Source organism: Paramisgurnus dabryanus, chromosome 19, assembly GCF_030506205.2.
Source record: "Paramisgurnus dabryanus chromosome 19, PD_genome_1.1, whole genome shotgun sequence".
Taxonomy (NCBI): Eukaryota; Metazoa; Chordata; class Actinopteri; order Cypriniformes; family Cobitidae; genus Paramisgurnus; species Paramisgurnus dabryanus.
The window spans coordinates 14,405,458-14,422,153 of record NC_133355.1 but is presented as its reverse complement, the minus strand read 5'-3'; the positions used below and the strand labels follow the sequence as shown (position 1 = coordinate 14,422,153).

Genomic DNA, 16,696 nt, shown 5'->3' with positions numbered 1-16,696 from the left:
CAACTCTTCTCGATCACTAATTGATCCATTAGACAAGCACTCAAGGCTGAGCAGTCAACTGATTTCAAAGGCAACAAGTAGCTTTGATCGGTTTAGGGCTGTCAATGGACTTTTAATTGAATTATTTACAGGATATGCTGATTCATTAGCAGTTAAAAGAGACACAAGTGCCTTGAGATATGCAGCTTTGGTCAATGCGTTGTATTTTCACCGAAACAAAAAGTTTAGGGCGGAACATAGTGTGGGTAGCTCCGTGCCCTTAAAAAGAGCCAATATTGTTTTAGTTTACCCTATTGCTATGAATCATAGACTGTAAAAAAAGATGAACGACGCCCGTTCGCTCTCTTCCATTGGTGAAAAGTGAAGCCGCCAGTGTCCTGATACGGCACTGACATCTTGGGTCTTGAGTCTGCACAGTAGCAATTTCGGGACCAGTCCTGCGCTGTAGTGAGCAGGACGTGAAGTCATGAAATCAAGGCCCCGCACTCGCTCTCGCAGAATGCGCATATCACAGCTGTCAATCATGACGTGACGCTACTGTTTTTATAGCATTAAATAACTAACTAAAAACAAACTTATTTTAAAAACAAACACTTGATTTTACATTACCGTGATAAAAACTACAGAACATGGCAGAAACCAGCTTCGGAAAAAAGATAATTGAAGTGTAATTAAATTGTTTAGCTGGTCTTAAGTCCCATTGAATAACATGGGGGAGGCTGGGTTTATGACCTATACGGGGATTAGTCACTGGGGGGTGATCGAGACGTTTTGGCTTCACTTTTCAGGGCTTGTGCGGCACGCTTGCTATGAACAGGGTTCTGGCCAGAGGGGATACAGCTATGGGCAAATCTGGCAAGATGTTGGGTTTAGGGTAAGGTTTGCGGGTAGGATTTGAATAAAAAAACAGTGGTTCTGGCTAGATAGGACACTGCTAGGACCTAAATGCTGTTAAATGTTGGGTTTAGGGTTAGGTTTGGGAGTAGGATTGGAATGAAAAACAGTGGTTCTGGCTAGATAGGATACAGCTAGGATGTAAATGCTGTTAAATGTTGGGTTTAGGGTTAAGTTTGGGAGTAGGATTGGAATGAAAAACCGTGGTTCTGGCTAGATAAGATACAGCTAGGACCTAAATGCTGTGAAATGTTGGGTTTAGGGTTAGGTTTGGGGGTAGGATTAGGATGAAAACAGCACTCATCAGGCGGGATTTCACAAGATTTTGGTCGTAGCTGTATCCCTTCTAGCCAGAACATATGAATAGGGGACAATGATTAATCGATCATCAATCGATAAAAACTGACAATACTCTAGGGGAGGGGCTCTATAGACCGTTTCATCGGCGCACGTCGTGCGGTGACGCGATGAGCGTCTGGTCCGAAATTTACTTCTGGTTCCTGTTTGTTTAATGGTCTGACTAGTTGCTGAAATGGATCTCTTAAACAAATACCTCGTTAAAAATAACAAATGTTTTGGGTTCCTATGTAATCTACGTGTTATTTTGCTTGTTATATAAATAAACTACTTTTAAAGGACTTTGTTGTCATTTATTCTTTACAGAGTTTACCGGAAGTTACGTGATGACCACGAAAGCTGCGTCTATACGGTCATGTGATGTGCTTGCCAACCTGTGCGCATATGCAGTAGCTGAAACGGTCTCAAAAAATGTGTTTTTAGTGAAATGTAAAAGTTGAATGCCAAAGTATTTTCTTTATGATTTCAAGGGCGATAAAAGTTACTTTTGAAAAGCAGCCAGATAAAGATAATCCAAAAAAATTATGTTATTGTGTCAGACACAAGCACTAAATACTTGACAAAACAATAAATGTTTGTTTTAGACCAGGCCTGAATTGTCAGTGAATATTTTATGTAAAAAGGCAATAGGCTTTAACTAAGGTGCGAGTCTGCATGTTTATTACCCATCTGCTGAGAAGTCCTTCTCCTTACAGATCTCCATGAGCTTGGGGGTTAACCTGTAGGCCTTCAGACACAGAGATCCCTGCGATGTCTTTAAAGGATCTACAGGATGAAAGAACCAAAGACAACACATTCGTTTAGGATGCCAATATTTACAAACAGAAGGAAAAAAATATTCATACTTCACGCAATTAGGGGTCTACTTTCAATTGGTTTCCCCTTTCTTGCATAAAAATAATAATGGGGAGTCTCAGTAACATGGCGTATACATTTTTATAAGATATTAATGTGCTTGTTTCTAATGGATTGTTTTGGTATGAATGCCACGTGAACTGAAACAAACTAAATTTCCCTACAGAGATGATCAAGACAACAGCAAAAACCTATTGAAAGAAATGTTTGAAAGGTAAAATTGAGATTATGACATTTGAGAAGCAGCAGATGCTAATACACAGAGGGAGCGTATTTGTCAGCTAGTCAGACTGGATTAAACTCACTGTCTGAAGGCTGACATTTCACGTCAAAAAGGCTTCATTAGTGTTCTGTTGAAGACGGACGTAACTTGACGGTCAGCTCTGCCTGTTATCCGAATAGCAGATTTACACATTTCCAGCAGAGTTCTGTCCTCGTTCACTCATATTACAGTAAATGCATTTAGACGTTGTGGAAAGCATTAAAGATTTTCCTTCTTTTCAATATGCCATGGGGGCATTTTAAAACGAAAAGTTTTTAAGAAATTCTCAGAAACGGGTACGATTCAGTAAGCCATCTATTAGTAGAACAAGACCATTTTAAAGGGGCAAATAGAGGGTTATCTCTGTAATAACACTGACAAAAATACAATATAATAATCTGGAGAATATGTCAATATTTTAAGATCTAATTATGCACCACTACTTGAAAAAAGTAAACTTGTAAGTGACAGTTTTGCAATCATTTTTAACTGATTTTAATCCTTTAAACCAGTAACCAGTAATGAGCCTAAGAGCGCCACCTGGTGGGCTACGTATGCATGCAGTGGTAGTCCACGGCAAATTAATTTTTATATTTTTAATTGACAAATCTTGTTCTTAAATGAACAAAAATGCACGGTCAAGATGCATGATCTAAAGGTCAATTTATGTTTGAACGTCTGTTTGTTCAGATGCAGTAACATTATGCTACTATGAAATGTATCATTTCCTGAAAAAAGTGGGAGACAGTCCTGTGCAATTCAAAGCTGCATGTTAATATAAAGACGCAAACAGTAACCATATACATGTGCTTGAAAGTACAGACGCACATGCATTGCCATCTCCTGTGCTACATACTACATTCTCCTGTATGTGCATGCGCAAACTACATGTACAAAGTACGTGCGGTAGCCAAATCGCACATAGTACTCTAATGATGAAATGTGGGTCACGCACACTGTACGAGGACCCTCACGTATGAGTTAAACGGGACCACACTTCTAGCTAAAGGCGTCACTAGTGCATTTTGTTTAACATCATTTTTTGATGTGCAGGGTACTTTCAGTTTTTTGGCTTATGTGTCAAATAGACGCCTTTAATTCTTTGCATGTGTACAAGCAGAATTAATTATCAATTTATTTTTACTTTATAGATGCAATTTCTTAAAAGTGTAATTTTAAATCGCTTTTTTCCACTGGAAGTAACGTCTGTGGTTTCCCATTGAAAGCAATGGCATTCCTAGACTTTTACCGTCTTCATGGTGATGCGAAAGGCACGTAATAATGCTTAGCTTTTGATACCTTTGTACATCTTAATTTTCTGTTAGGCTTAGGGCTGGGCGATTAAACAATAGCGGTATACACATTTATCGATAACGCTGGGGGGGGGGGGGGGGTCGATATGACGCCTGTTAATGCATTGCTAAAACTGCATTGGACTACATTACATTGCTGTTCCTAAATCTTAAACAGCCTATTATATGCCCTGATGAACAGCCAATAACAAGTGTTTTTATGTAAGATATACACATTTTTGTACTGCTAAACTAAAAATTTATTGTGTGCCTTAATAAATTGTGCAAATAAGACATACAGTGGTATCATATTTGGAAAGGTGGTCCTCAGAATGTTTTTTTTTTACTATCATTGGTGACCCAAAAGTTGCAAAAGGTTAAGAACCCTTGCTTTACACCACTGTATATGTTTCCATTTGCACAAATGTTTTTTCCAGCCACCTTGTACGTGAAAGCCAGCAGAACATATGAAACTACGTCTATCAAGCCCCACGTCTGTGCAACCATCGGCCCGCTGAATGTCTGAATGCTCTCATTGTTCGCGTAGAAAGAGCACTTGGTGCAGGGTGGGGTTTCTGGCAGCTGTTAGGTGTCTGATATATTTTTAGTGAGGAGGGCCTGCCTTCCACCACAAGGAGGAGACTGAACAAACACTCTGATAGGGACACACATCTGGAGAGAGGAGAAGTCTGAGTGCTAGAAAATATCAGTATTGTGGTCTTGTTTTCCAGTAAAAATACTCAATGTTCTTAAAACAAGATCATATTACTTGGGAAGCAAGAGTGCAGAAGATATTAAGTTGTTTATATATTGAATTAATTTTTATACTGCACTGTCAGCAAAACAAAATGTAGTTTGGCTAAAGCTTATATAAGAAAATTGGCAATAGGGTTATAAAAATAAACATTTTAATATCTTAAATAAAGTTAAAAGACATAACATTTATGTTGTATTAAGGATGTTTAGATGTGACATACTAAGATAAAAAATACTAATATATAACAGATAGTAGACAAATATAGAGCCATATAAATGATTTTTTATTTTTGAGTGAATTATCCCTTTAAGAAAATGATTTTTCAAGAAAGAAATGAAAAGAGGTGTGAAGTGAATGAAGGACGGTGTGGGAATGGTTAAAGTTTCAAACGCCTCCATTTAATCTATGTTGTAATAGTAGAGTGTTCATGGCGGGGGCTGTTTTAGGTGGGTAGTAGAGGTGTGCAGTGTGTGTTTGGGGACAGATTTGTTACTAATGCTGCTTCTCTGTCAGCTGTTTAACCACTGGCCCATAGACATCTGGGATGGGTGGCGACTGTGCCGGTGGATGAGGGGGTGTCTGGGTCCTCATCCACTGCTGAAGGTACACATCAGCTCGCTGATAGCAGGCTAAATAAACAGAGGGGAGGAAACCCTGTCTAGACGAAGCTGCAGCCTGGACCGATACACACACCAGCCTCCTGTTTAAACAAGGGGGGATGCGGTCCACAGCCAAGAAAGAGTGGGGTAGAGAGAGAAAAGGAAAGAAGTGTGCATGTTGGAGGGGGGTTCCGAAACATGCTGAAACCCCTTTTTACACACAGATCATAGAAGAAAAACAAGAATAATGTGTCTGTGATTTGTCCCGGATCGTTTGATTTTGATTCATTCACACAGGGTTTTTTTTATCTGGGGCATTTGCACACATCCTGTAAAACACGTGACATGCCATGTAATGTTATTGCAGTCCAGCACTTATTTTCTTATTTGATCATAAATGGGTGAATATCATACCATTCTATTAGGCTGGCAAGCGATCTCGGCTTTAGCGGGCATGGGGAGGATCTCCATGAACTTAACATCGTTCCAGTTTGCAGACATTTTTCCTCATGACATTGATCTACATTTAAAACCCCTGTGTCAAAGAGTTGAACAATAACTATGTTGTTGCAATGTCACACGAGTCCTCACTACTAGACACCCCTTACGACATTGTTCCTGTCCTCTGGATGCGTTCCAGGATTGTTACAACAATGTTACTAGGTCCCCATCCCGGAGCAATTTTTTGGGATCAACACACTTTGTGAAAGGGATTTAAGGTGAATTATGCACAATGACAATAGACCTTTCTCACAGTAACCAGAAATACGTAATCGTCGTGTAAGCGGAGTTCCTGTCAAGCGTCAACACACTAGAAAAACATAAACCCGGGCAAGTTTAAAATGGATCAAAGAGTCTACACAACTTCGTTAACGGATTTGCCAAATATTACATTTGCTGATGTGACACGACTAATGGAGGAAAACTTTTTCCATGAAGAATTTGTCCATAAATTTCTAGGTAAGTAGAGAGCGAGTCTAACTGTTACTGAACTGTTAACCAAAACGACACATTATAAGTCTCGCCGGATAGCCTGAATCCACTTCTGTCTAACTTCACCATCAACAGGGAATTGATGGAACAGATACGGCTTTTTACATTGCCTTGACTGCGGAGGAAGTAGATTTCCGCGACGATTGCGTATTTCCGGTCATAAATACGGAAGTTGTGAGAAAGGTCTATAACGAAGACTGCCAGTCATTTTTATTGATGCCCTCAGCTTTGATTACAAAACAATTATTGCAAAAAATAAACTAAAAACACCATGAATACATAGTTATAGATAAAGATATTGTTCCTGATAAAGAACAAAAATATCCTTAATGGAAGTTTACATAAAAAAAAACACATTTTTACTTAACATCCTGATACGCCATGACGTTATAATACCAAAACTAGTAAATTTTATAATTAGCTATTGATTTAATTATTGGATGGAAATGTGCAAATTGAGCCAAGATATGCCCTATAAATGGCCACAATTTAACTCTTTCCCCACCATTGACGAGATATCTCGTCAATTAAGAAAAAAAACGCTTCCCCGCCAATGACGAGATTTTCCGTCTTTCCGCAATACCGCTATTTTTCACCAGGTGGCGCCCTTCCGCAACTTTTTAAAACCGGAAGTATTGCCCTATGGCAAGCTGCTGCATGTCCGTGTCTGTTTTAAAGATCGCTCTGAATGGGATCTCTATGAAAAGTCCGTCACAAAAATGGAATTATCTCTGCTTTTTGCTCAAAATATGGTGTTTTTGCAAAAACCTACCCATATTCAAAAGCTGATTGCAAAAGAACCACTAAAGGTAGGATGAAAGTTTTTTTTTTTGAAAGCAGAGGGTCTTTTCTTTCATTTGGTATATTGTATGTTTATATATTTAGAGAAGAACATTTTCTGGAAGGCATTAAAATTTGGTAAAAATCATGAAAAACGCTGGCGCTGGCTGGCAACTTTTTAAAAAAAACGCTGGCGGTGAAAGAGTTAATAGCAGTTTTAAAGGTCCAGTGTGGGGTTTAGCGGCATCTAGCAGTGAAATTGCAACCAACAGAAGCTACGGTAGCTGCCACAGGACAAACATGTCGTTGTCTAAGACAACGTAGGGACGGAATAGGCTTTGTAGTGGAAAGTTTGTCCGTTTAGGGGAACTGTAAAAACATGGGTGCATGTTCGATGTAAGGGGCTCATTCTAAGCCCAAGGTAATAAAAACAATAGAGTTCATTATTAAGGTGTCACGATTTTGATCTTGATGAAATTAAGTTAAAACCTTAAAAAAAAAAAATTTAATCGTCAATGCTGCCACACCCCCATGTCAGGTCCGGTCATCTTGCCAAGCGGAAAAAAACTTTGCTAGCTACAGCTAGATGCAGAAGCAGGAGACATCACGTGAGCTGTTCTTTACATGGGAAACAAAAAACAGCACGCGCCTCCGCATTTAGCGTGTGCACAGCAGAGCGGCATCTGTGACAGGACCGGTCGTTTCTCTGAACTGAGATCTGTTTAAGTTTCACGAGAGAGAATCATGACACCCATATTCATTATGTAAGGTCTTTATATGCCAATGATAACATAGGTATGTATATTAAATTGCTTTTCTGTCAAGAGATCTTTCTAGAGGTCTCACATTGCACCTTTAAGTTAGGTGCAATGTGTTTTCCAAACACAGGGCAGGTAGCTAATGTCACGGTCAAGCTAAGAGCTTAAACCTACCATAAACAAGCACAACAGACTCCTCGATGGCGTGCTGGTAGCTGAACTGAGAGTCCAAAAGGGCTCGACTGACGAAAGAACCGTAGAAGGTTGACTGGTACCAACCCACGTGGAGGTGATCGATGTTGACGTGGCGCAGACTTCTCATCATCTCCATTTGATACTGAACTGGAAAAGAAAGCAGAGAGAAACAAAGGATCAGTGTGAAAGAGACAGCCGCAGGCCTAGAGACAGTTTTGCTTCGCGATTACAATCTTATTATGTGGAGCTCTTCACCTGAAGAAAAGGGTCACAGTCACAGTAAACAAAAAGCAAAGAAAGAAAATATCTTACAAAAAAGTCATGGCCTCACTGCTTCAGGAGTGGTTATAGATTATTTATTCAGTCCATTTTTGGTGTCTAGGAAAGAATCGTCAAACAAACGTGTGCTTTTAAGCTGCGAGTATCAATATTTGGCCAGTATGTAATTGCTTTGCATATAAAAACTGTAAAGATCAATAGCAAATACATTTCTAGAACATTCAAATAACTTTCTCTGAACCTCAAAAAAATGTCTGAAAGCAGACATTCACTAATTCAGAAACAGAATATTTGTTTCCATTAAAACTAAATTACCTAAATTTATCTCAATAGCAAAACTGTATAAGATATTATAGTTGTTTTTAGGAAATGAATATTGCCTAATGTATTTTGCCTTCTTCCATTTTTTGTCTTATTGTAGTATACAGCTCGTGGAATATAGCACACAAATTGCATAACTTCATCCCTTTTCTATGCTTTTATTTTATGAAAAAGAGTTTAAAATTCAGTCAGTGCATTTTAGTATACTGAAAGCACCCAATATAAAGGTTACAAAATGACCAATTGGTTGAACTTAGCAGTCTCAAAAACAAGTTTCATAGAGAGCATACTGTTAAAGCTCATAGGCACTGATGTAGGATATCTCCAGGCTCAAGTCAGGCTCTGATAATCCCAAAGTCTCTTAAAGCCATAGAGAAGATATTAAGTCTTAGATACACAGAGAAGTTGACCCAAGTAAGCTAGACTGTTCAGACGTGAGAGAGAGAGAGAGAGAGAGAAAGATAGAATGATGGAGTAAAAGTTGCAACAGAAAGTAAGGACACAGAGAAAGGGTGAAGAGAAGCTGTAAAAGAAAAAAATGAGCTTTAAAAGACCACGATTATTTGCTTTATCAACAGGGTTAACTAACAGCAGCTGATGTACACCTGAGAGAGAGAGAGAGAGAGAGAGAGAGAGAGAGAGAGAGAAAATCAGTGACAGTGTGTAAGCATAAATGTATATGTAAGTATGTAAATGTTTGGCTTATGCATTGCATGTGTGCTTTCTACTTAACATGCATTTGTGTTAATTTAGAGGTAACAAACATCAAGAGTGGCGATATCCGATTACAATCCTACAGACAATTATTTTAGAGTTAGTATCGCTGATATACATCTTATGAAAATGTAATATGCATATCCATTTACTAGCATTATGAAATTTACATGATTTCAATCCTACAGACAACTATTTTACATTTAGTATTGCTAATATGCATCTTATGAAAAATTTGATACACCTGCTGACTATAATTGCTCGCCCTCAAACAGCCTATTGTTTTTGCAGTTGTTATTGCTAGTAATGCACATGTATTTTGTAATAATACAAAGTAGTCTATATATTTCATAAGCATCTTACTGCAGTACTAATGCGTTTACTTTAAAGGGGACATATCATGAAAATCTGACTTTTTTCATGTTTAGGTGCTATGATTCGGTCCCCAGTGCTTCTATCAAACTTGAAAAAGATCAACCCAGTAACTTAGTTTTGGTAAACCATTCTCTGCACACACGTGAAAATTATGTCATTAAAATTTGGCTCCCCTTATGATGTCAGAAGGGGATAATACCGCCCCTTAATCTGCACTATCCAACCACGCCACAGCCATTTAGTGCAGATATCAACTCATTTGCATCTAAAAATGACACACCCAAAACGACACATTTTTGCTCAAACCTACAAAGTGGCAACTTTAGCATGCTATAATAAATTATCTGTGGGATATTTTGCGCTAAAACCTCACATATGTACTCTGGGGACACCAAAGTTTTATTTGACATCTTAAAGTTTTGTGAAATGTCCCCTTTAAATCTTTTTTTTACATAGCAAAACCACAAATAAACTGAATAAAAAATTAAATAGAGCAAATCATTCACGATCACAAAAATTTTAAACTTTCTGACATACCCCTTATAGAAAAAATAATGGAGCATATTTTAATAGAGTGCATATATGAAGATCAATATGATTTTAATCAGTTCTTGGAATTATATTTGAGCATTTAGCAGTTGCTTTTAACCAAAGCGACTTACAAAAGGGAAGAAAACATCAAAGTAATTTGACATAGGAAAGCAATAACATGACAAGTGCCATACTTTAAGCTTTTAAAGTATAGAAAGTTTATGAATAGACTGAAAACTAGAGTTTTTTAATAGGCGGAAACTTTCAATTTCTTCTCAAATGCAGTCAGATTGGGTTTAACAGATATCAGTATGTGTATGAACAGACACATTAGCGCCTCAGGTTTACTGGACAAAATTTTTCACTCTTGTGAGCCAGACTAGAATTCCAATTTCCGAAAATGATCCCCACTGATAACTTGAAGACCATTTATTTTAGCCCTACTGCAAAGAGAGATAGCAGGAAAATTTTAGGCAGAAAAAAAATCAAGGACAAGCACAACAAGGGTCTTCTTTTTATTAAATGATTCAGGGAATCTTGTAAAGTATATTAAATAAGAAGCAGTCTGCTCTCATGAGAAAACATCTGCATGATAAAAAAAACTAGCCGTGGGATAAAATTCTTCAAGGCATCAGTAACTAAAAATTTTTACTAATCTAACGCTTGATCCATTGGGGGAACACATCTCTAGTTTGGCTCTGGGAGGAAATGCGTGCTACAAAAATTGAAGGGGACAAAAACAATGTCTCTTAAAGCGGATACAAAACGGACATCAAAAGCCCGGAGAAAGATGTAGATTCCAGTCCACAGCACAGTTTTTAACCACAAACCAGATTTCACAAGGACAAATGAGTTGCATGAGAATATAAAACAGAAAAGAAGTAAAAAAGCAAAACAAGGCAAAAAGCACAAAACCAAACCCCCCAAAAAACATTTGAAACAACATCACAAAAAAAAACCAGGATAATGAGAGTCTAGCTGATGGCATCCTGTAATTAAATGGGTTTTCATAGGGAAAAAAACAACACACTAAAAAAATATAAAAACAAAGCCAAACCCACTAGATTTCAGCATGGAAGTTTTTGTTTGGTTGTCCGATCTTACATTCACTTTTTGACTTCTGTGGACACTTCAAATGTTGTGGTTGACAAACAGAATAACAAGGAGGCCTAAAATGGCAGATTTGTATAACCAGCTTCGGCACCTAGATCTTAAAACAATACGAAATATATATAATGCAAAAGGAGAATCAATAACAGAAAGCCCATCTGATGAAAGACAGGTCAAATTAAACTATACTAAATCAATATCACTCTTCTTCACCTCCAGGGCCCACAAACAAAGAAGAAACAGCAACTTCTTGTGTATGTTTTGAAAAGACCAGCAGTCATGGAAGTGAATAAACAGCGACTTTTGTTGCAGTTTCGGCCGAATCGGTCCTCAACTTGGCCGATCTTTGTTCCTTCGCAAACGGAAATACCTATAACACAGTTTTTTTACCTGATGGAAGGGCTTCTAGTGGACCAATCACATCGCTTGCGGACGGTCCACGTAGAACTGATGAGCTGTTAAAAATTTGGTGAAGTGCACGTCAGGCTACGCAGAGGCTACGGAAAACATACGGCGTAGACCTTGCACACAACTATAAATTGTACACGAGGAAGATTTTTGGTTGCCCTGGTGTATATTTTCACATTTGGCATTAAACTTGTGTGGTACAGTTTATACTATGAGCTTGACTGATTTTAAACTGTGCTTCTTATTGTGGACAGGTGTGCAATTATTTTTCCATGTGACCAGCCTTCAGGGTTCTCACAGCTTGAATTTTCTAGTCATTAGAGACTTCTGAATAACTTTTGTAGTCAATGAAATATTTTCGAGCTGAGCAAAACCAGAGAAAATATATATACAGCAAATGAAACGTCCATGACATACATAAACATATATCCAGGTGTTAGTTTTACTTCATAATATTGCCAGATTTTACAAGAGAATTTGCACCCCAAGACAATATTCAACCGGTGGGCAAAACAAAATACATATTTAAAGATCAGAATGTCATAGACAGGCCATGGGTTAGTTGGTGAGTCTAGTTTGGATATTACACTATGTAAACATAGACTCAACAGAAGAAAGAAGATTACTGGACTCAGCATGAGTCAACTGACAGCTCACCATGCAGTATTTCTAATGTCTCAAAACTCAAGTGCCATGCAGAGGACAGATTTGTGTTATGCATAGAACACCATTAAAGGGATAGTTCACCGAAAAATGAAAATAATGTCATTAAATGACTCACCCTCATGTCGTTCCAAACACATAAGCCCTTCAATCATGTTCAGAACACAGTTTAAGATGTTTTAGATTTAGTTAGAGCTTGTTGACCCTTCATTGAAAATCTATGCACGGTATTATGTCCATATCCAGAAAGGTAATAAAAACATCATCAAAGTAGTCCATGTGACATCAGTGGGTCAGTTAGAATGTGTTGAAGCATCAAAAATACCTTTTGGTCCAAAAATAACAAAAATTACAACTTAATTCAGCATTGCCTTCTCTTTCGCGCATGCGCAAGACTAAAGTCACGTGACTGCAATGATGCGGATGACATACAACGCTGCTGACGTGTTATCTGGTGCGCCCCATCTGTTTTTTTGTGCACCCAGGCTTCGTTTACAGTCTGAGGGAGACGCACGCTGTAAGTTTGAAAAAAAAAACTTGGCAAACATGTCTGAGGATAACACATCATCCGTGTCACTGCATTCACGTGACTTTAGTCTCGCCATGTGCTTCACAACAGATGCGGAAGAGAAGACAATGCTGAATGAAGTCGTACTTTTGTTATTTTTGGACCAAAATGTATTTTCGATGCTTCAACACATTCTAACTGACCCACTGATGTCACATGGACTACTTTGATGATGTTTTTATTACCTTTCTGGACCTGGACAGTATACCTGTAAAAAAGGTCTAACGAGTTTGAAACGACATGAGGGTGAGTCATTAAAGGAATATTCCATTTTCTTAAAAGAAAAATCCAGATAATTTACTCACCACCATGTCATACACAATGTTGATGTCTTTCTTTGTTCAGTCGAGAAGAAATTATGTTTTTTCAGGAAAACATTGCAGGATTTTTTTTTTTTCATTTTAATGGACTTTAATAGAGCCCAACATTTAACACTTAACTCAACACTTAAGTTTTATTCAACGGAGTTTCAAAGGACTATAAACGATCCCAAACGAGGCATAAGGGTCTTATCTAGCGAAACGATTGTCATTTTTGACAAGAAAAATAAAAAATATGCTCTTTTAAACCACAACTTCTTGTCTAGGTCCTTTCCTGCGTGACTTAACGTAAATGCATAGTGACGTAGAGAGGTCACATGTTTCATATATTCAAATATATATTCATATATTTCATAGTTTCGCGTTCGTCCTCTGTGACCTCTTGACGTCATGACGTATTGCATAGGGTCACGCTGGCGCATCACGACCGGATCTAGACAAGAAGTTGTGGTTTAAAAGTGCATATTTTTTATTTTTCTTGTCAAAAATGACAATCGTTTCGCTAGATAAGACCCTTATGCCTCGTTTGGGATCGTTTATAGACCTTTGAAACTCCGTTGAAAAAAACTGTTAAGTGTTGAGTTAAGTATTAAATGTTGGGCTCTATTAAAGTCCATTAAAATGAGAAAAATCCTGCAATGTTTTCCTCAAAAAACAATTTCTTCTCGACTGAACAAAGAAAGACATCAACATTTTGGATGACATGGTGGTGAGTAAATTATCTGGATTTTTCTTTTAAGAAAATGGAATATTCCTGTAATGACACTATTTTTATTTTTGGGTGAACTTTTCCTTTAAAAAGTTTTTTATTTATATATTTTTCTATCTTAGAATGATAGTAAACTTATTTACTTATAAACTATGGAATAACACAAATGTAACTATGGGAATTATACTGTGACTAAAAGCATCCAAAATAAATCAAAACTATGTTACATTCTAACATCTTATATTCAATGTATTCACCCTTTACCTACAATTTGCACAATCATATTCTATTGCATTTTATCAGCCAGCTTTTTGAGACGTCCCATGGTATGATTTTTTAAAGTTTTTAATATGTTTTTCATTATTTGGCCCAGTGATACAGTTCAAAAATATGTTTTCATATAAAACTTTTCCTTTTCTGTCATTAGTCAAGTAATGTCAGCACATTTTTTTTTGCTTACAAAAGTAATTTCAATCACTTAAACATACACCCTTTTTTTTATCATAGGAAACATTTCACTCAAGTGTTTCAAATCTTTTGACCAAGTTGTGTATATAAAAAGAACAGGTCTGCTTTAGTAAATCGTCTCAGTCTTTTACTGCCTAAGACAAGCTCAGGTATATAAGCAAGAGGACTTGGCATTAAAGGGATAGTTCGGCCAAAAATGATATTAAACCCATGATTTACTCACCCCCAAGCTGTCCGAGTTGCATATGTCCATCATTTTTCAGACAAACACATTTTCGGATATTTTAGAAAATGTTTTAGATCTTTCAGTTGATTAAATGTAATGTTACGGGGTCCACGACCTTCAAGTCCAAAAAAAGTGCGTCCATCCTTCACAAATTACCGGAAGGTATTTATTTTCGTTAATAAAGTTTTAAATATGGATATTTCTACAACAACACAGTGCGGATTACCCTCAGAAGACCTTTGTTTATCATCCTGGAGCCGTTTGGATTTAATTTGTGAAGGATGGACGCACTTTTTTTGGACTTGAAGGTCGTGGACCCCGTAACATTACATTTAATCAACTGAAAGATCTAAAACATTTTCTAAAATATCCGAAAATGTGTTTGTCTGAGAAACGATGGACATATGCAACTCGGACAGCTTGGGGGTGAGTAAATCATGGGTTTAATATCATTTTTGGCCGAACTATCTCTTTAACACAGTCAGTCTGGGGTATATATTTCTGCATGCATGAAAAGTTTGAAAAGTAGCTTCTAATGAAAACCTCATTACATAAAATTTTGTAGGTCACACAATTTTGATGCTGAACTCAAAGAGTACACTCTAAAAAAACAAACGGTGCTATATAGCACCAAAACTGTTGCTTTGGATCGTAACCATAGAAGAACCATTTTTAGTGCCATATAGCACCGGTGAAGCACCTGTGTAGCACCAGTGAAGCACCAGTGTAGAACCATATGTGGTGCTATAGTGGTTCTACACTGGTGCTTCACTGGTGCTTCACCGGTGCTATATGGCACTAAAAACGGTTCTTCTATGGTTACGATCCAAAGCAACAGTTTTGGTGCTATATATCACCGTTTGTTTTTTTAGAGTGTATATTACCACTTATCATCATTTAGATTTCTCAGTGAAGATCAAAAAACTACTAATAAAACACTGATGAATAAAAATTGCTTAATAAAATGTTATACTGTAGATGTGAAAAACTAATAACCCAGCTATATAATGGCACTACCGTGTCATTTTTCACACACTGTGTTCTGGATAAATGAGGGCAGGATCATTTCATGTGGGGTCAAGACGTTTTTAACAGACTGAAACCCCAGGTAATAATTTTCCATGCCACATCCCAGCACCTGTAGTGCAAATGAGATCCACCATCTCTTTATCCAGCTAGACACCTGCATTGTCTCAATCTTTGGATCCTTTTCTACTCCTTTGACACAAGGCTCCTGTCTTATAGTCTTGTGGGATGAATTCAGGCAGTGGCACCTCATCAGGTTCCAGTGACCGGGTACCACAGCCCAAGAAACCACAAGGATTTAAAATTTTAACACATTTATAGGAATAATTTGACTTAAAAGTTTCAAAACCAAATATGACTTTTTCATACTAGAAGTTTATTGAGCGTAGTACTATATAACAAAATTAATTTAGATTATCAGATCAGGCTTGAATACATCAAGGATAAACTGCACCATATCTTTTAGTTTAAATGCATGTTTAGTCTTAAATGTTGAATTGAAGTCTTTTTTTCTAAAGCCCTTCAGTAAATCTCACGACACCTGTGCTTGTATTTAAGCATGTGATCAGCCAAATAAATACCTTTTACACAACATCTTTTTATACACTCGTCCCATTAAGATGGATATACCTAATAGCTGAAATCGTATGAATATGGATGGATTCCTCTTGAGGTTATAATACTGTACCGTCATATCCACACAGTCTTCAGCTTTGTTAAGACTCATCGCCAATCCAGAGCTTTGATAGCATTAAAAAAACACTTTAAAGCTTACGGACCTTGATTTTCTCTTTCTCGCTCTTTTCCACAGCAAGTTTCTCTCTCTATTTCGTCAATAAAAAAGATGTGCACTTCAACTAGGTCACACTTGTATTATGCACACCTCTACGCAGATTTATAAGATTAAAGACCCTATTCATGCTTTAAATCAGCACCTTGCATATAAAGGTATTGTGCATAAACTCAAATCACTGCTTAGCTAAAGAGTTATGGCGCCATCTAGTGTAAGTGTTTTATTTGGTTGCCGATTAAATCTTAACATCTAGTTGTGAACCTGTATGATCTGAAGACGATCTTAGACATAGGCATACGTACGCATAAAATTGTTGCACAGAGCATTTTGTCAGGAACACGAATCCCCGGGAACACACACACATACTGATAAATCTATAGATTGAATGCACTATAAGTCACTTAAAAGCATTAATGGTTTCCATAAGAGTAAAATAAGATCTA

General features: G+C 37.4%; 1 protein-coding gene across 1 annotated transcript in view; it reads right to left on the bottom strand.

Moving 5' to 3' along the window:
• Positions 1–16,696, bottom strand: part of eif3hb (eukaryotic translation initiation factor 3, subunit H, b) — a 69,554-nt gene that overhangs the window by 19,979 nt on the left and 32,879 nt on the right. The window contains exons 3-4 of the mRNA XM_065290739.1: positions 7,722–7,889; positions 1,917–2,016 (exon numbers count right to left, since the gene is read on the bottom strand). Of these exons, the coding sequence (XP_065146811.1) occupies positions 1,917–2,016; positions 7,722–7,889 (268 nt within the window). The remainder of the gene's footprint in view (positions 1–1,916; positions 2,017–7,721; positions 7,890–16,696) is intronic.